Source organism: Coenobita brevimanus, chromosome 29 (genome assembly GCF_032717465.1).
Source record: "Coenobita brevimanus isolate Jiangsu-jjx chromosome 29, ASM3271746v2, whole genome shotgun sequence".
NCBI classification, from domain to species: Eukaryota; Metazoa; Arthropoda; class Malacostraca; order Decapoda; family Coenobitidae; genus Coenobita; species Coenobita brevimanus.
The window spans coordinates 28900952-28922176 of record NC_136982.1 but is presented as its reverse complement, the minus strand read 5'-3'; the positions used below and the strand labels follow the sequence as shown (position 1 = coordinate 28922176).

The window sequence follows — 21225 nt, the reverse complement described above, 5'->3', positions numbered from 1 at the left end:
CTGTCTTACAACTTAGCACTTTGGAAACACTTTTAGAGGAAATTTCTTTCTTTCCATTTCACTTTTTCCTAGGCTATCATGCACTAGCGTAATGAATACCTTATTCTAAACATTGAGGTAGATGTTTGTACTACTGGTTGGGCTTTTTGGCACACTTTCTTGGCATGGGGCTAATGCTTTTCTCACTAATTATGTTAAGATACTGTATTACTTATTCTACCAGCACTTCATATCACAAGTATGAAACATATCACTTACAGTGCACAATAAAACAATGGCAAGAAATAAGTCTAAGTAGTACCACATAAAGCAGTTTTCTTCAGGCGTGAATAAGGATTTCTTTCACTGGTGGGGTTACTAGGCATATTTACAACCACTTCACATCAACTTTGACTAATGTAATTCCGACAAAACATTTAAAAAAACACACAAACACACAGCACGTCCTTGTCTTTGTCCACTATTTACAAACATGCTCCCATACACCTGTGCTTAGAATTCATGTTCATGGTGGTACACAAAAACGCACTCAGGGCAAAGTGCAATCTTGCACTCAGGACACTGATCGGCCATTTCCTTGCATGCAATGGGCCGACATTTTGTCGCTGAACACACATGACAATGCCTGTGCATCACTCGCCTTGCAGGTGTTAGGCCCAGATTGACAAGATAATGCCTTCCCAGGTACTGTGCACTGGCCAACCTTTCAGTCAGCAGCACATGGTGCACCTGCCTCCTTCCACTTCCAACCTTAACAGTTCCATACTTTTTAAAGAGCTGCCATGCCTGTTTTTTCTCACACTTGTGTAAGGCAAGACTCTTATCCACAACCTCTTTGTAAAGGATGTAACTGTTGAGAATACAGTCACCTCTCAAATAACGCACGAATATTGTTCCCGGTAGGTCCTGCTTTATGAAAATTCCACGTTATACAGCCATATGTTTACGTGTTAAAGGGTTTCATGGTACCCAAGCCAGCCCCAACTTCACCTTTTGGGGGAATTTTCCGGGATTTTTCCCAGGACATTTGCCTACCTAAAAATGACTTCAGTACCCACAAACACTGGAGAATTCCTCAACTTGAACTGAAGAGTTTGTGTGTCTTTATAGAGTCAACTGGAACCTCTTCCCTCTTACATTGGTTGCAGTACATGACCAGGTACCTTTCCATCATAACAAGTGCTGGGTCAGACGAATAGTTGACTCGTTGACTTGGCACTTTTTGGCGATGGAACAATTATATTCTCCTCTCTCCTTCTGCTTGATCACATCAAACTTCTGCTCTTGGGTCAAACTCTTCCGCCATCTTACTAAGTCACGGTAGCGCGGCATGGTTAGGCTGGGTCAGGTGGCCAAAAAAAGGGCAAAGTTAACACACAGCACATGTGGAGGCAGATAGTGGACAGAGGGTTGACTTGAGTGGCACAGGAATCAGGGTTGCCAACTCACATTTTCAAATGTCGCTATGCTCGAACCTAAAAGTCGCTAACCATTCTATCAAAAGTTGCTAATATTACTCCTCCCCCTCCCCCACATTTTTAAAATTAAGTTATAGCAGTTTTTTCTGCACAATATTGATGAAATAGGTCAATATTAATCAACTGGTCAAACTGGGCCAGAGTTCTCTCCACTTTTTGCTTCACCAAGTTTCTTAAATGGGAGAACTGTGTGTCACACTCTAATAAAGGGCTCTGCAGCTTTCTTATGTTTGTTTGTGTTTGTGTTTCTCAAGGTCACACAGTTTTGCACAGTACACTTGCAAATTTTACAAAATCCATTTCTATCATCTCCAGGGACCTTAAGAAGCCAGTTTTTGTACTTTTCGTCTTTTAGCCACGCCATTCTTAATTTCTGCGAATATTGTGGTTTGCCCATTTTTAAGTAAATCCAAGCACTTTCTTCTGGGCTCGTAGTAGATTCATGACTGAGTCCGTCATGTGCACTGTGCAGGTCTAATATGTACTGAAGTTTCGTAAAGACATGTCCTGTATGGACGCTGGTGCCACTTCTTAAATAAAGTTGAACAGCTTATTTCTATTATATTATGCTCATCACAGATCATTAACAGAAAATTGGTTGACATTATTTTTTTTTAAAGTCACACCAGATATACTTAGCACTGCCATAAGTACCAAATTTCATACATGCATTTTAGTACCTAGCAAAATAGGAGCCCCCACAAACTGGAAAAAGATGCCACCGCTTGCCAGATAACTTAATGTAAAATGCAAAAGTGGGGTCAACTTAAATTACCCTCTGTAATACAATTTTTGTGTTACTTTGCTGAATATAGGATATTTTTTGATTTATCTACATATAATATTGGAGAAAAATTGGCTTCTTTATCAAAATATACTAGAAATGGAAGGTTGCATCCATCTCAGTTTAGAGACAGTTTACGTGCGAGTATTATGCTGCCAAAGTATTGATCACAGTCATTTTTTTTAGGTAGTGAATGTACATCTGTAAGGAAAAATTGTAACTGAGTAAAAAGAAATTGTATCTTACATAAGAAATGAAGGAAATATGGTACTTAAACAATAGAAGATCGTATGAACCCACTGAGCTCATTTGGAGGCTCTTTCTTATGGGTAACATGGCGTAGTTTGTGCGCCCGCCGCCAGGGGCCCAGGGCAGCGCTGATGGTGTGTATACACCACACCCGACTCTCGCGCCTTTTGAAATTACCTGATGATTCCGGAAAATATAGTGTCATGGTCCACTGCACAGGTAAAATATGTGGAAAAATAGACTGTAGCAGAACTGAGACGTTTTCTCAAAGCAAGAGGAATATCATACCTTTAAAAATTCGGGTCAGCTGATCTCGGCCCCATAAGATTTCGGCCGTACAATTCTTACTATTATTAAGCGTATAATGGACAGAATCACGTCAGGATTTGCTAGATGAAAGAGTACGATCTCTGGACTGGAAACTGTATGATATACTTATCCAACAACTGAGATTCATAACTATCTATTGCCAAACGCCTCAATCCCGTTTGGGATGGCCACAAACAAATCGCCTCCAAGTCGCCCTGTCCCACGCCATTTCACTGCCCTGCTCCCAACTCACACCCCCCTCTCTCATATACCTCTTCACCCCATCCCTCCATCTCATCCTTGGCCTTCCCCTCCCTCTTCCCCCCTCCACCTCACTCACATACACTCTCTTCGTCAGTCTTTCACCCTCCATCCTCTCCATATGGCCAAACCACCTCAGTGTGTTCCTCATAACGCTTCCTATCACATCCACATCAACACCACAACTCTCCTTTATATCCTCATTCATCAGCCTGTCTCTCCATGTGACTCCACAGGCTCCTCTTAAATAACTCATTTCCACTGCTCTCACTCTTGACTTGTGTCCTTCCAACAATGTCCAAGCTTCATTTCCGTACGTTAGTGTTAGTATCACAATACTGTCATGTAGTAACTTTTTCACTTCCATGCTCACTTCCCTGTTTCTTATCACTGCTTTCAAAGAACCAGCAACCTTTCTTCCCTGCTGTACCCTTTCAAGCACTTCACCCTCCAAACCTCCATCCTTACTCATCACACTACCCAAGTACTTAAACGTACTCACATTTTCCAATCCCTCACCATCCAACCACGCTGTACATTCACTGACTTCACCTCTCTCAAAGACCATCACTTTACTCTTCCCTACATTCACCTTCAGATTCCGTTTCTTACACACTCTCCCAAACTCATCCACCAAGCCTTGCAGCTCCCCTTCGTCTTCACTCAACAACACAGTATCATCTGCAAACAACAGTACAGGGAGTTTCCAAACACTATCCTCTCTCACCAGGGCCACTCCAACATCCACCACCCTACCTTGTACCTCTTTTATTACCCCATCCATGTAAAGACTGAACAACCATGGAGACATGACACATCCCTGTTTCAACCCAACTTTCAAAGAGATTCATAACACTTGATAAAAATGTGCTGAATGCAAAAACACACAGTAGGCTTTCATGCTTTTTAGTAAACTCCATGGGGAGCTTTTCAGAGTAAATCTCACTTAAAGCATCAGTAAAATATCTACGATGAATATAATACTGGCATAATGCTTTATGCATGAGTAATAATCCCGACAGAATTTTTTTTAAAGGAAGGTATACCAGCTCTGAGTGGGTAGTGGCCCCATGCAATATAGTGATTCGGCGAACACTGGCAACTTTCAAGAGTTTGTGGGTGCTCCTATTGGCATAACCTGTGGCTTAGTCTAAGCAAACCGCCAAGAGGCAGGGAGGATCAGGGGATACATCACGGGCACATGCAACACGCGCTATGGCTAAATCTGCCCGCATTTTGTCTGTTTTTTACCGTGTTTTAACCAGCTGTGTCGCATAATGACTAAATATTCCACAATTTTTGCCCTCAGGCCGCGTTTTCACTATCGTAGCAGCATAGTACGTTCTTTTAAGAAATGGGGAATTTCTCCACCCACGTAATATTTGTCAAAATCGCATTTTGACCATATCTTGGGGGGGAAATAAAAAGGGGGGGGGGTGCTATGACTGTTTCCGCACTCTCTGATTGCGCGTTATGTGAGAGGTGACTGTACTGATATCCAAAAGGTGCAGGAATGCCTTTTTGTACCACCTGCAGGACTTCTGAAGGCAAGCAATCTCTCCAATCTGCATGTTAAAAGTTATCTACGTGCCACATGTTGATACTGCAATCATTGACAACAATTGCACAATTGTTGACTCTATACAGGGGTTTTATCCGCCCCTGTGTGGAGTACAACTCTCATGTGTGGGGAAGCTCCCCACATACAGCTCTTCTCAATAGGGTGGAGTCAAAAGCTTTTCGTCTCATTAACTCTCCTCCTCTTACTGACTCCCTTCAACCTGTCTCTTCGCCGCACTGTTGCATCTTTATCTCTTTTTCTATCGCTACTTTAATGGTCACTGCTCCTCTGAACTGCCTTCATGCATTCCTCCACCTCTATGACGGGCGCGTAGCACCCTTCTAGCAGCAAACTCTCATCCCTTTTCTGTCCAACTCTCTAATGCATGAGTTAACTGTTACTCTCAGTCCTTCATTTATGCAACAGGTCAACTCTGGAACTGTCTCCCTCTGTTTGTATTTCCTGCTGCCTACGATCTCCAGTCTTTCAAACGCAGTGTGTCCATGCATCTCGAAATGAATGAATCTTGAATTTGGCTCTCTCTTGTATTTTGTTTTTCTCTTGGAGGGAACTGTTATTGCAGGCTCATGGCCTTTGGTTCCTTCTTCCTTGCATAAAAAAAAAAAAAAAAAATCTGGCCTCAACAATGGTTGCCTGGTCCTGTGGTCTGTTTTGCCAGTGTCCTGCATAACGCCACAGTGACCTGTTGTAAGCATATTCACCTTTTGCTTGCTGTGCCAGTGAATGGCCAACATTCTACCACATTTCCAGGTTAACAGGGCACCTTTCTCAGTTTTTTCTGAAATGATGGGGAATTTCGTCTTCGGACACGAACAGTACCACAGGAACCAGTCCCATGTTGCAGCAAATACTGCGTCATTGTCGGAGAAGTGTAGTAGTTGTCGGTGTACAGGATTTGGTTTTTGTGGAAGTACCTGTCCATAGGTACTTTTACCACAGCAGCAGAAAACCCATGGGGATCATCGCTGGGTATATCTGAATCTATGGCCGAGTACACTATCACGTCTGGCACATATCCAGTCTTGCAATCGCATAAGACAAAGAACTTTAGGCCAAAGCAATGTCGTCAGAGAGTATAGAGAAAGATAAGAGGGGACAGTCGCGCGACTTTCTATGAGAAAAGTGTAACTTCGGGAACTGTGGCACCACCCGACTGTGGGCGCGGAAATTGTGATAGCAGTCGTTTGTGCTGGCTCACACCACACCAGCATTTAAGGTGATTGTTAGCACTTATGGGGATTGTAACAATATCTTAAGCTCCAGTACTGCCTATAATATATATATAAAATGATGCACTAATTTGGAAATCTTACTAAATATTCTGCAGGAAAAAATTAGTAAAGAAATACACATGAGTGGGGCTCGTCACTGACAGCTCATACCTCTCGACTTGACACACTGGCCTCTGACTGTGGTTTACATCTTCATTTAAAACTCCTGGCACAAAATCAAATGTCATTCAAAAGGTTGAGACATAGGGAGTAAATAAATGAGATATATCAGGCCAATCTATTAAGAAATTGAAACTCTCCATTGCAAATAAATAACAATATTGTATCTGGAGCAGCATTAGTATGATTTTAAGAAAATATCTGTTCTGTCTGCATGTATAGCTATGAATGCAGACAGAGGGAGCATATCTATGTTCCCCAGTTTTACATCCTACCTTAACCTAACCTAACCTATCCTTCTAACCTAACTTAACCAAACCTTACTTAACCTAACCTATCCTTGGGAACATAGGAAGACCCCCAGAGAGAGAGAGAGAGAGAGAGAGAGAGAGAGAGAGAGAGAGAGGAAGGGTTACCAGTAAATTACCAGAGAAGAAATATATAATAGTGATGAATATATACTGCGTTGGGTCTCGTTAGTACTTGGATGGGTGACCGCCTGGGAACACCAGATGCTGTTGGCATCCCTACGTCAAGTGGGGTTGGTGGAGGATTAGTGCCCCTCCCTGTAAAACAATTAACTCTAAGCCCTTGGCCACCCCGTTTGGGATACATGGTGTCTGGCAATGAATGAATGAAAAAATATATACTGGTAGTTGAAGATTATCTCTTGGTTCAAATTAATCTGTTAAATATTTCAATTTCTCCATATTAACAATCATGGAATAATGATAATGTCAATGTCAATACTAATCAAAGCACTTTGCTGCATTTGAGGAATTATTGTACCAACAATGTATTTTTTTACAATAGAAAAAAAAAAGTGCAACTTTCTGAAGGGGGGTGTAATGCCAAACCTTATAAATGTATATACAGGGTTGGTGGCTATAAACCAAAGGTTTAGGCCAAATAATTTTTTTTACCAAATCTCTCTCTCTCTCTCTCTCTCCCGTACAACTAAATTTTAAAAATTTTCAATTGCTAAAGTAAAAGAGGCCTTCCATGTTTTACTAAACCTTAACTTAGTGAAAGCATGTGAGACAAGTGTACATGACTGACAAAAGTTGATAAAACCACGTGAGACAAATGTAGCTGGTTGACAAAAAGCTGGCTGATAAAAGCATGTGAGACAAATGTAGTTGGCTGATAAAAGCATGTGAGACAAATGTAGTTGGCTGATAAAAGCATGTGAGACAAATGTAGTTGGCTGATAAAAGCATGTGAGACAAATGTAGCTGGCTGATAGAAGCATGTGAGACAAATGTAGCTAGCTGATAAATAGCTGGCTGATAAAAGCACGTGAGACAAATGTAGCAGGCTGATAAAAGCACGTGAGACAAATGTAGCAGGCTGATAAAAGCACGTGAGACAAGTGTAGCTGACTGATAAAAGCATGTGAGACAAATATAGCTGACTGATAAAAGCATGTGAGACAAATGTAGCTGGCTGATAAAAGTTTGCTTTTAGAGTAAATCAGGAACCGTATTTTCAGTTAATTATGTACGAGTTCATGAACTGGTTGTCTTCGAAGTGCTCAGCACAAAAAACACAACTTCTAAACAGAGACTCGGATGTTCTCCCTAGGAAATCTGCCCTCCTCGAATTCTGGACCCATCTCCCTGACCTCTGAATTAACAACACTCAGTAACCATAGTAGTCTATAGATAAAACACTGAGAAATTACATAGCATAAGCAACATAAAAAGAGCCTGATACCCGAGAACAACACTCAGTAACCACTTGTAGTGTCTATTGTAGGTAAATCATGGTGAAATAAATACCAAAGCAAAAATGAGGGAATAACCAACCAGATCAACATTTCTGATAACTTCATCAGAGTGAACTTAGTTTAGAAAAGATGTGATTGTCAATATATCACTCACCTTTCCTTGTCCTTTGAAAATCGAAAAAAAGATAATACTGGCCTTTTTTTATTAGAATTTCTGCAGCTAATAGCAGCACAGAACTAACTGCCAGGCATGATGTTTACATTCTCCAGCTCTGTTTCCACGCCCGGCGCTTGGGGCGCCACTGTCACCCAGAGTTACACAGGGATGGTGCAACTGTCCCCTCTTATCTTTCTCTATACTCTTTGATGTCGTTTAGATGGAACATACTGTACTGAGTAAATGCTACACGGCCATGGAATAAAACAAGCGACTCATCAATAACCACTTCCTGAAACGACCGGAAAAGCCCGATACAAGTACAGTACTGTATAACTCAATATAAGATACCTCTAGATGTGATACCCAGGCTTGACGATGGGGGCAGAAATACAACCACAGTACATACACTGCCTAACGATGGCCAAACCCTAGTCTAACGATGAGTTTTGATATTATTTGCCAATTTTGATTATACTTTAGACTAAAATTGTCTGTTTAGGTTGATTTATAAACTGTTTTAGACTTAGATGCAGTTGGTCAAGTTTTTAGACTTAGATCAGTGTGTGGAGAGAACATTGTCATTTTAGGGTACAGTTTACTAAGCCTGATTTTTTCCAGACTTATATTTGATGATTTTCAGATTTTATTTGTTGGTTTTTGTGAGTTATTTACAGGTGTTAGGCCTACATTAGCTTCTCTTACAGCTGTTAGGCCATTTGAATTGGCTTTAAACCTTTTTTTAGACCCATTTGGATAGGTTTAGGTTGGAGGGGAAACCCATGGCTCAAAAACGCATCCCTATATTTTACATGTTAAATCTACCCCGAGATACGATACCCCGCCTAACGATGGGTTTTTACTTGACCAACTGCATCGTTAAACCGGGGTATACATGTAAATAACTCCTTCAGCATGGTTAAGAAGCAGCCTGATCTTCCACAACCTGTCATTTGGGGATGTGCCACAGTTCCTGTTAAAGTGTAGAACTTGAGAGTGGCCAAGTACCTGTCTGGGCCATATACCTACCAACGACAGGTGTGTGTAAGATTTCGTCCACTGACCAATAATTGAGAATGACATGCTTCTTTATGTGTGCCATTATCATCGTCAATGCGAGCCACACTTACATTTCCCCCACCTCCACCACCTTCCATTCTTTCATTTTTTTACTCTGGGACAGGGACACCTCAAGCCAATGAATAGATATAGCCTGGTGAAAGTTCATCTCCTCCACCAGGTACTGCATAATTGTGGTTGTAAATATAGTCTGAAAAAAGGACGGCATGGTTGGTTCTCTTGCCCCCAGGTTCTGCCTCTGAACACGTGCCCCAGTCAGAACAAAGGCAGGTAGGGTAGTCTTCACCCTCCTCCCACACAAAAGTGTCCAGCCTACCAACACCAGGGCTGCTAGGGTGTGATATGGCAGGATTAAGGTGCCTCTTGGCATCGCAAGGATGCCTACGACCACAGGCTAGCGGGGAGGGGGAGGGGAAGGAGAGGTGAAGGAAGAGGTGAGGGAGGACGCGGGTGATGACTTACCCGTACCAGGGATTTCCCGCGGCGATGCTGGCCTGCCACATTTCCTCGTTGGTGCTGATGACCTCATTACCCTCACATATGAAGGGCCAGGTTGTAAGGAAATGGCCCATGAGGTACTAGATTGTGGTGATGAAGGTCGTGACGGCGAGGGACAACTACCTTCTTGCTCGGAGCGTGGTGGAGAGATGCAGCGGCAGCATTTATGTACTATGTGACCATCATCGTCACCTCCATCTCCTTCACTTTCCACACTTCCTGGTGCATCCTTCTCTTCTCCAGTAATAAAAACATCACTCTCATAATTATGCCTCTCCAGCTTCCTGAACCAATTCTAGATCCTTATCCAACGTGTCTGAGGGAACAGGGGTGGGCGCACGTCACACCTCGCTCTCAACATGATAACTCCTGCTGTTTTCAGAAGTTTCACCACTTTTGGCAAGAGAAGACACAATATCCTCCTACAGCACTGTCACTATGCCCTTTCCTCGCATCATTCGGCAGGAATTTGGCTGGAGTGGAAGAGGCAAGGGGGCTGCGGGTGGCAGGGATGGAATCGGACGAGGAGGATCCTGAAGACATCGTACTACACCTGGCCAAGGTGCGGAAGAGACTAAGTCACACTCCAGTGAGGAGGAGGGAGTATGCCTACACCCTTCGGTGACAAGATAAATTGGCGGCTGCTTCAAACAATGGTGTGAAATCAAGCGCAGCTATAGCCGCCACCTGGCGTTCCTGATCCACAAACTTTGTGTCGGATATAACCGTCACCCGGCGCCTAGAGGCTAAACAATAAAAATTACAGTACACAAGCTGGAGGGTGACAGTTGAATAAAATAGTAAACATGTGAGTTTTTACAACAGTTTTTCCGGATATAGTGGACCATGATCCGAATTATAATATTAAAGTCCAGTGCAACATTGTCAGTCTCTTATAGTCTGTGGCACGTTACCTGTGGGGATAAGCCAAGATTTTAGAATTTCTGGTTTCATTGATGGTGAATGGATGCATGGCCTATTTCACTCAGCATTCTACAAATAGTTTTTTTACACTTATGGCTTCTTACTATTTCTGGATCTTATCCACCCTACTTATCAGAGAGAAACACGGTAATGATGATGGAAATAACAACACCACACAATACAGTTTACATGTACCTGTACTGGCATTCAAGTCCTCACAGTATGAGTAATGAGAATTTGCTCTACAGCTCCACATCCCATCACCTTGCACTTACCCTCATTCTCTCGTAATCTACCTACCATGTTTCCTACCTGTACTTTAGCACATCTTGCTACCTCTCTTTCCTTCACTCATCCTCCATCTCACCTCCTCTAATTTGTCAATTCCTCTGGGAGCAAAGCAACTGGTAGTGGTGAGCACAGCTGCAATATTATCTGCTCCCAGGTGTTTTACTCTCCTCTCCATTTCCTCCACATCAGACCGCAATTCCTCACCCTCCAGAATATTCTCAATGATCTCTGGAGAATACCCTGAAGAAGCAAAATGGGAAATGAATGGGAAAACAGGTGGAAGCTGAGACAGTGAACTGAAGGAGGAATAAGTGTCTGTATCACGGACAAAGGCAATCACTCTTATTGCATTATGACGTTGACAGTAAAACAAAAACGTCAACAACAGCAACCTCAGGCCTTGTGTTGGGTGCACTGCTTTGCAAACACACACACACACACACACACACACACACACACACACACACTGAAACACACAGATCTAGACAGACCCAAATACGCAGAGAGACATAGACACACATGCATGCAAGCACACACAAGCACCCAATGCATGAGGCCTGGGATAGTCTTTGTTAACGTTTTTGTTTTACTGTCAAAGGTTATAATGCATTAATTTCTTGTTGCAATGTGTTCACAGCTATATTATATACTTTTTACATATTCTAGTGTTTTATGTTTGTGTATTAGTAATGTGACTATGAATGTAAAGTATGAGGTTAGCTTGAGATGTAACTGCCAATTAAGAATGATGAGTGGGAGGTTGGGTTGTAGGGGTATGAGGGAGGGTTGGGAGCTGGGGTAGAGGCGGGTGGAGCTCATTCCATCCCCCCTCCTCCTGTCTTCCCAAGGTATATAGTGACATGAAGGAGGCACTGCTGAGCAGAAATTAGTGATCGTGAGTGTACATGATCATTTAATAAACATTTTAAATTATATGAGTTATTGTTTTACTCACAAGAAATGCACAGAAGTGTCGACGAATAGTTGCAGGCAGGTACATCCAAATCCAAGAGCAAGTCCAGGCCAGATAAATCCTTAGATAAATCCGAGAAAAATTCGAAAAATTTCACCCTGACAAATTTGGAGTATTGGGATTCTCGGATTACTGGTAAATATAAACACATACATACATACATACTGTACATATATATATATACAGTATATATATATATATATATATACACAGTGCTCGTCAGAAGTATCGAGCGCCTATGGCAGGACGCAATACTTTTGGCGAAAAAAGAATCACCCGTTTTTGGTACTAAAAATTGAGCCAGATGTTTGGGGAGCTAGCATGACGTCACAGGAGCTTGAGGCCTTACTGCGCGCTGGTTGGCTCCCGCCTCAGTTGCCTACGGACTGCGTGAGAGAGAGGAACTCCGCTGCGTCTCCCTCTCTTATTGCGCCATTTTTTACCTAGTGTCCCGCAGCGTTTTGGCTTTCGCCACTTTGTTATGGCCCCTACACGTGAACTTTCAAGTGAATTCATATCCCAGATCATTGCTCTAAAGGAGGCAGGCCACCCCACGACGGAAATTAGTGAATTGGTTGGTGTGGCTCGATCGACAGTGTGAATGTGGTGCGCCCGTTTTCGAGTGGAAAATAGTGGTGACGTTCCCACAAAGAAACCGCGGTCTGGTAGGCCCAGGAAAACTTCCCTGAGGTCTGTTAATGTTTTAAAACGTGCAGTCGAGTCTAATCCTCGTGTGAGTGCAAGGAAAATAAAGGAGAGCAACCTGGAAGTGTTTGGTGATGTTTCTGTGCACACGGTGTCTCAAAGAGTCCATGAACTTGGTTACACAAGTCACAGGCCTGTGAGAAAGCCTCTTCTTACACATTACCAGTGACTTTGTAGGCTTGCCTTTGCTAACAAATACCTTAACTGGGGTGAGGAGCAATGGTTGTCAGTGTTGTGGTCTGATGAGGCAACGTTTAGTGTTACCTATATTGTACCGGAGCAAAGGTAGTGACCCGCTTGACCCCCGTTACGTGGAAAGCACAGTTAAGCACCCTGATTCACTCATGGTATGGGCTTGTTTCTCTGGTAAAGGTTTGGGGAAGCTTGTTGTGCTTCCCAAGAACTGCAGAGTGAATCAGGACGTTTATCTGGAGCTTCTTTGTGATCATTTACCTGAGTCCTTCGACCTCACAGGTGCAAGAGTGTTTCAGCAGGACGGTGTACCTGCTCATAAAGCCAAATCGGTCACCAATTGGCTTCGTGACTGCAAGGTATCATACATAAAAGACTGGCCAGGCAATAGCCCAGACCTGAACCCGATAGAAAACCTCTCATACCTCGTAAAGAAAAATCTCCAAGGGAAGGAGGTGAGCTCTCAGCCTAAGCTGGAAGCAGCCATTCGTGACTCCTGGGACAAAATACCCCTCCAGCACCTCAGGAACCTCGCCCTTTTACTTCCAAGACATCTCAGGTCCATGAAGAAGCGTAAAGGATACCCTACCAAGCATTAAAGGTAAATAAAATGCATTATTTATATTTTTTTTCAATGTTGAAAGGTTTGTTTCGTAGGAGGGACGCAGGGCGCTCGATACTTCTGACGAGCACTGAATACACTCAAACTTCGAGTACCATGGGCAATAGGGACTGGACAAGGACCGCGGTACTCAAATCCGCATCACTCAGACAATATGGTTACATGTATAATGGTACAATGTGTTCTGGCAACTTTCTGTAACTGTCATTTTTACCCCTTCTTACAACCTAACCCCACATAAATTACCCCCACTTGTACCCACCATCAGGTAAAACAATGAAAGAGATATAACTATCATAATTAAAAACAACAATGGTATTAAAAATAGCATTAACAAAAACAGAAGATGGGCTAGGTACTCTTTTGTTGACATGTAGCTCCACGGTATTTTCCTCCCGCCCCCTACCCCCAGTGTTGTTGTCAAAGTTTCACCCTCTCTTGTATCTTGTGGCCTTCAGGAGAGACCTTAGGCCATATGGTTAGACGAAAATTTATGGGTCTGACAGTTTTAGGGGACAAAATAGAATGAAAATTTACGCTAACCAGAAAAAATTACGTTCATCCTTGTGTTCTCGTGAGTCAGCGTTCAGTTTCACATTCTTTGTTTGATATTGCGCTTCCCTACACATTTCGGACAGACTAAGCACATGGCTAAACTGCTCAGTCAGTCCGATATGTTTTGGGAAAAGCGATACCGAACGAAGAATGTGAAACGGAATGCTAACTCATGAGAACACATGGATGAAAGAGTACTCTTTTTTTTGGTTTGCAAACATTCTTGTTCCATTTCGTCCCCTAAAACTGCCAGACCCATAAATTTTAGTCTAACCATACGACCTAACGTCTCTCCTCAAGGCCACATGATACAAGAAAACGAAACATTGACATTATTGGTGTTGGGTGGGGGAAGTATCAACACAAGGGTACCCAGCCAAACTTTTCTGTTAATGCTATTTCTAATACACTGATGCTCTTAATTACAATAATTATATCTCTTTCACTGTTTTACCTGATGGTGCATAACAGTGGGGGCAATTTACGTAGGGTAAGGTGGTAAGGAGGAGTAAAAATGAGAATTTCTCTGATGCTCCAGATAACACCCTATAGGCCTAAGCTTCTCAGTCAGCTTTAGGACAAATAAAACTTTCACAGCTACAAGATTCGCATCACTTCCTACACACGATCTGTATCTTCTCCTGGTCCTTCCAAATTGTTTTAATGGTGCTTTCATTTACGCCATACTTTTTTGCCATTTTGGTAAACGTACGCTTTACTTAAAGCAGTAGGAGGACTTTACCAATTCAATTCATATTCCTCCAGTTTGTTTTCGGTGTTTTTCTGACTATTTTCAGGGTGATAAATTACCACTTTCTGATGAAAAACTTCCCACTTTTGATCATCACATTCCTTAAGCCGTACCTATGACAGTCTTGACGCACTCAAAGGTGGTTTTCGTCTCCCAATTTCACAACTGGATGCTAGGTTAGATTAGGTTAAATTATAAGGTATAATTAAGCTACGTTAGGCCATGTGTAGTTAAACACTTAGGACAGACTGTTTCGCCGTAACCCTGACGAGTCAAACGGGCTGACACGGTAGAACACAGCTAAAAACAACGAGGAAACAGATTTAACATGAAACATTTCTTTACCACTCAGAAGTCTATCTATCTATCTATAGCCCGACGCCCTAATCCCGCAAAGGGTGGCCGCAGACAAAACGCCTCCAAGTCACTCTGTCACCCACCATTCGACTACCCTCCCCCCAACTCACCCCCCCCTCCCTCATATACCTCTCAACTCCATCCCTCCACCTCATCCTCGGTCTACCCCTCCCTCTCCCTCCCTCCACCTCACCTACATACACCCTCTTAGTCAGTCTTTCATTCTCCATTCTCTCCACATGTCCAAACCACCTCAGTGTATTTCTCCTAATCTTTTCAACCACATCCACATCTACCCCAACAACGTTCCTTCACTTCTTCATTCGTCAACCTGTCCCTCCACATCACTCCACATGCTCCTCTCAAGTAACTCATTTCCACTGCTCTCACTCTTGACTTGTTCCCCTCTTGCAATGTCCACGCCTCGCTTCCATACGTCAGGGTAGGGATCACAATACCATCATGCAGTGACTTCTTAACTTCCATACTCACCTCCCTATTTCTCATCACTGCTTTCAGTGTACCGACAACCTTTCTTCCCTGCTGTACCCTTTCACGTACTTCATCCCCCAAAGTTCCATCCTTACTCATCACACTACCCAAGTACTTGAATGCACTCACATTCTCCATATCCTCACCATCCAACCTCACTGCACACTCTGTGACTTCATTCCTCTCAAACACCATAACTTTACTTTTGTTTACATTAACTTTCAGCTTCCTCCTCCTACACACTGTCCCAAATTCATTCACCAAACCTTGCAACTCCCATTCATCTTCACTCAACAATACTGTATCATCAGCAAACAGCAACACCGGAAGTTTCCAAATCTCACCCTCATTCATTACCCACCCCTACATCCACTGCCCTACCTTGTACTTCCTTTACAACCCCATCCATATATATATTAAACAGCCATGGAGACATTACACACCCCTGTTTCAGTCCCACATTGAGATCAAAGAACTCACTCAGCTCACCATCCACTCGCACCGTAGCCCTAGCTCCTCGTACATACTCTTCACAGCACTCAACAATTTCCCTCCACTCCATATATTCTTAATACCTTCCACATACCTTGCCTATCTATTCTGTCATAAGCTTTCTCCAAGTCCATGAAGGCAGCATACACTTTCCTTCCCTTCTCTAGATACTTCTCCACTAAACATCTTAGAACAAATATCTGATCTACACACCCTTTTCCCTTCCTAAAGCCCCCTTGTTCTTCTCCGACTAGCTCCTCTGTCATATGCCTAACCCTATCAATGAGTATTCTACCATATATTTTACCAGTCACACTAAGAAGGCAAATACCCCTATAGTTACCACATACTTCTCTCTCCCCTTTTCCTTTGTACAGAGGAACAATTATACCTGATTTCCAGTCCTCTGGAACCCTTCCCTCTTCCCAAGCCAATCTACACAACTTCCATATCCACTCCACAACAATCTCACCCCCATACCTAAGCATTTCACCACACACTCCATCAATTCCTGGGGCCTTTCCCAGCTTAATCTTCTTCATCGCTTCCACTACTTCCGACCTACTGATCTCTTCCTCCCTCCTCTCATCTCTCCTTCTCCCAGCCATTCCCCAACCACTTATACTCACACTGCTCTCACTCTCTACATTCAACAAATCCTCAAAGTGCTCCTTCCATCTCCTCAATTTCTCTCTCTTCTCCACCAACAATCTATTATTCCTATCTTTCACTACCCTACTATTTTCCCTTTCACACTGCCTTACTTTCTTTACCTCCTTCCAAAACAATTTCTTACTCTCCCTCCATTTCACACTCAGATTCCTCCCAAACTCTTCATCCACTTTCTTCTTACTCTCCTTCACCAGTCTCTTAACCTCCCTTCTCCAGCTCACATATACCTCTCTCTTCTCTCTCTCATCTTCTCCCCTACCTCTACTCGCCAACCATTCACCATATGCCTTCTTCTTTTGTTCCACAGCTCGTTTCACCTCATCATTCCACCATGCTGTCCCTTGCACACCCTTGCATCTCCTCCTCACTCCACAAACCGCCTCACACGCTGCGCTTATCTCTTCCGTGAATATCTTACATACGTCTTCCACCCCTTCCATCTGCTCTAGCTCATACCTTCCCAATCTTTCTTCCACTATGCTCTTATACTCTGTCCTTTTCTCACTGTCTTGCAAATTCTCCACTCTTGTCAGAGGAGCTGTTTCCTCCTGTCTTCCCCTTCGCCTCCGCAACCACTTTCTTTGCAGCTCTACCTTGGCCATCACTAAGTGATGGTCCGAGACTCCATTCCCCCACCCTCTCCACACCCTTGCATCCAACACTTGTCTTCTCACTCGCTCATCCACACACACGTAGTCTATCATTGCCTTTCGTTCAACAAGTTCACCATCCATCCTCCTCATTACTCTCCATGTATACCGGTGGATCATCTTATGACGAAAGTAGGTGTTGGCTATTGCCAACCCCTTACCAGCACAGATGTCCACCAAAGCACTACCATTCCCATCTACTTCAGCTGGCACACCCCACTGACCAACCACTCCATCCACTCGTACATTCCCAACTTTGCCATTCATGTCTCCAATCAACAGCACTCTCTCGCTCCTCTCAAACTTGTCCATACATGCTTCTACTCTCGCCCAAAACTCATCTTTTACTCTTGCCACTCGATCTTCTGTTGGCGCATACACGCATACAATCGCCCATGCTTGTATACCTACTTTGATCCTCACCCATACAATCCTTGCACCCACTGTTCCATACTCTCTTATATTCTCCTTCCATTTCTTGCTTATCATCAGACATACTCCCTCTCTTGCCCTCTCATTCTCACTGACTCCCGCACATATACCTACACCGTATTCCCATTCTCTCATCCTTTCACCTTTCCATTTAGTTTCAGTCAATCCACATATATCCACTTTTGCATCCTCAAGCACCTGGACAATCTCTCTCTCTTTCACTTCATCATTCACTCCTCTCACATTCCACGTTCCTAGCCTTAGAATGTCCTTTGTCCGTTCCTTAGTCGTCAACGTATGGTCCGTCCGGGTCCGAGGCGCTTTATTTGCTTTTTTAGTTAGTTCTTTTTACGGGGTGGGGCACTAACCCACCACCAACCCTTTTAGTCGCCTCGTACGTGGAACCGAATGCTAACTTATGAGAGACATGGATGGATGTAATTTTTCTTTTTTTCTGATTAGCAAACATTTTCTTTCAGTTTCGTCCCCTAAAACTGCGAAACCCATATGACTGTGAGGTAATGTCAGTGAGATGCGAGAAAGGACTTTATAGCCGTATACTCAGTCGGTCCAAAACTTGTTGGGAAGCATGAATTTGAATGAAATATGTAGAACTGAACACTAACTTATGAGAACACATGGATGAGAGTAATTTTTTTTCTCTCATTAGCAAACATTTTCATTCCACTGTCCCCTAAAACTACGAAACCCATTATGAGTGTGGGGTAGAATTAGGTGAGGCACGAGAAAGGACTGATAACCGTATGCTCAGTTAGTTGGAAATGTGTTGGGAAGCACAAAATCGAACGAAGAATGTGGAACTGAACGCTAACTTACGAGAACACATGGATAAAAGAGTAACTTTTTGTCTAATTAGCAAATATTTTCGTTCCATTTCATCTCTTAAAACTGCAAAATCCACTATGAGTGTGGGTAAGAACTAGGTGAGGCATGAGAAAGGACTGATAACCATACGCCCAGTTGGTCCAAAATGTGTTGGTAAGCATGAAATCGAATGCAGGCTGTGGAACTGAACCCTAACTTACGAGAACATATGGATGAGTTTTGTTTTTTTTTTTTTCCCCCCTGCTTAGCATACAGTTTCGTTCCATTTCGTCCCCTGAAATTGTGAAACCCACAAATTTTGTTTAACCATTCGGCCTTGAGTGTGCCTGGGAAGCATATTTCCATTCTGTATGCATCTCACCACCGGGAACCCTCAGCGAGGAATGATGCTCGCCCAGTCATTTCAAAACTAACCATAGGTTTTTCTTGAAAATATGCTCAGTGTGTTTCCCAGGCAAAATTTTCTCAATCTAACACCTAACCTAACCCACTAGGGCTGCTTGGCTGAGGTGGCTGGGTGTGGTATTGAAATAAATGCACATACAGAATAGAAGTATGCATCCAGGAAAGGTACCCAGAGTTTAGAGAGTGACGTCATCGCGCATGACTCTCAAATTTATTCGCCAGGCCAGCTGACCTCCCGCATAAGCACGAGTTTTCCGCGTGTTAACATGACTTTTCTCATTATGCTGACCGCGTTAGGACAAAAACGTGTTACTCAACCACGTGTTACTCAAGGACTGAGTGTATACTGTATTATATATATATATATATATATATATATATATATATATATATACACACCCACCGCAAATTAACTTAGGACCTACACACACAATTGCCATGGGGGAGTTGTCTGTCTTTGCTTGTGTTTCCACCTCTACCAAGTGAATTCTATGGGCAAGAAGTAACTGGCAACTCCTCTGGTGTTGGCAGGAGGTGGTGAAACACTCAGCACATCAGTGCTTGCCCAGAAGCGAGAGTGGGGGCATATGTTCCCGTCGCTCCTAGCTTCCACCTCCCCCTGGGGGTAGGGGGGTTTCAAGAATGCTCCCCCAGTATCCCTGCTTGTCGTACGAGGCGACTAAAAGGGTTGGTGGTGGGTTAGTGCCCCACCCCGTAAAAAGAACTAACTAAAAAAGCAAATAAAGCGCCTCGGACCCGGACGGACCATACGTTGACGACTAAGGAACGGACAAAGGACATTCTGAGAGTAGGAACGTGGAATGTGAGAGGTGTGAATGATGAAGTGAAGGAGAGAGAGATTGTCCAGGTGCTTGAGGATGCAAGAGTGGATATATGTGGATTGACTGAAACTAAATGGAAAGGTGAAAGGGTGATAGAATGGGAATACGGTGTAGGTATATGTGCGGGAGTCAGTGAGAATGAGAGGGCAAGAGAGGGAGTATGTCTGATGATAAGCAAGAAGTGGAAGGAGAATATAAGAGAGTATGGAACAGTGGGTGCAAGGATTGTATGGGTGAGGATGAAAGTAGGTATACAAGCATGGGCGATTGTATGTGTGTATGCTCCAACAGAGGATCGAGTGGCAAGAGTGAAAGATGAGTTTTGGGCGAGAGTAGAAGCATGTATGGACAAGTTTGAGAGGAGCGAGAGAGTGCTGTTGATTGGAGACATGAATGGCAAAGTCGGGAATGTACGAGTGGATGGAGTGGTTGGTCAGTGGGGTGTGCCAGCGGAAGTAGATGAGAATGGTAGTGCTTTGGTGGACATCTGTGCTGGTAAGGGGTTGGAAATAGCCAACACCTACTTTCGTCATAAGATGATCCACCGGTATACATGGAGAGTAATGAGGAGGATGGATGGTGAACTTGTTGAACGAAAGGCAATGATAGACTACGTGTGTGTGGATGAGCGAATGAGAAGACAAGTGTTGGATGCAAGGGTGTGGAGAGGGTGGGGGAATGGAGTCTCGGACCATCACTTAGTGATGGCCAAGGTAGAGCTGCAAAGAAAGTGGTTGAGGAGGCGAAGGGGAAGACAGGAGGAAGCAGCTCCTGTGAGAAGAGTGGAGAAATTGCAAGATAGTGAGAAGAGGACAGAGTATATGAGCATAGTGGAAGAAAGATTGGGAAGGTATGAGCTAGAGCAGATGGAAGGGGTGGAAGACGTATGTAAGATATTCACGGAAGAGATAAGCGCAGCGTGTGAGGCGGTTTGTGGAGTGAGGAGGAGATGCAAGGGTGTGCAAGGGACAGCATGGTGGAATGATGAGGTGAAACGAGCTGTGGAACAAAAGAAGAAGGCATATGGTGAATGGTTGGCGAGTAGAGGTAGGGGAGAAAATGAGAGAGAGAAGAGAGAGGTATATGTGAGCAGGAGAAGGGAGGTTAAGAGACTGGTGAAGGAGAGTAAGAAGAATGTGGATGAAGAGTTTGGGAGGAATCTGAGTGTGAAATGGAGGGAAAGTAAGAAATTGTTTTGGAAGGAGGTAAAGAAAGTAAGGCAGTGTGAAAGGGGAAATAGTAGGGGAGTGAAAGATAGGAATAATAGATTGTTGGTGGAGAAGAGAGAGAAATTGAGGAGATGGAAGGAGCACTTTGAGGATTTGTTGAATGTAGAGAGTGAGAGCAGTGTGAGTATAAGTGGTTGGGGAATGGCTGGGAGAAGAAGAGATGAGAGGAGGGAGGAAGAGATCAGTAGGGCGGAAGTAGTGGAAGCGATGAAGATGATTAAGCTGGGAAAGGCCCCAGGAATTGATGGAGTGTGTGGTGAAATGCTTAGGTATGGGG

At 43.5% G+C, this 21225-nt stretch overlaps 1 protein-coding gene across 3 annotated transcripts in view; it reads right to left on the bottom strand.

Annotated features, from left to right (window-relative positions):
• SecS (Sec synthetase) overlaps positions 1–21225 on the bottom strand; it is a 203652-nt gene that overhangs the window by 103551 nt on the left and 78876 nt on the right. For all 3 annotated transcript variants that reach the window (XM_080268681.1, XM_080268682.1, XM_080268683.1), the window contains one exon: positions 10810–10973. In XM_080268681.1, the coding sequence (XP_080124807.1) occupies positions 10810–10973 (164 nt within the window). The remainder of the gene's footprint in view (positions 1–10809; positions 10974–21225) is intronic.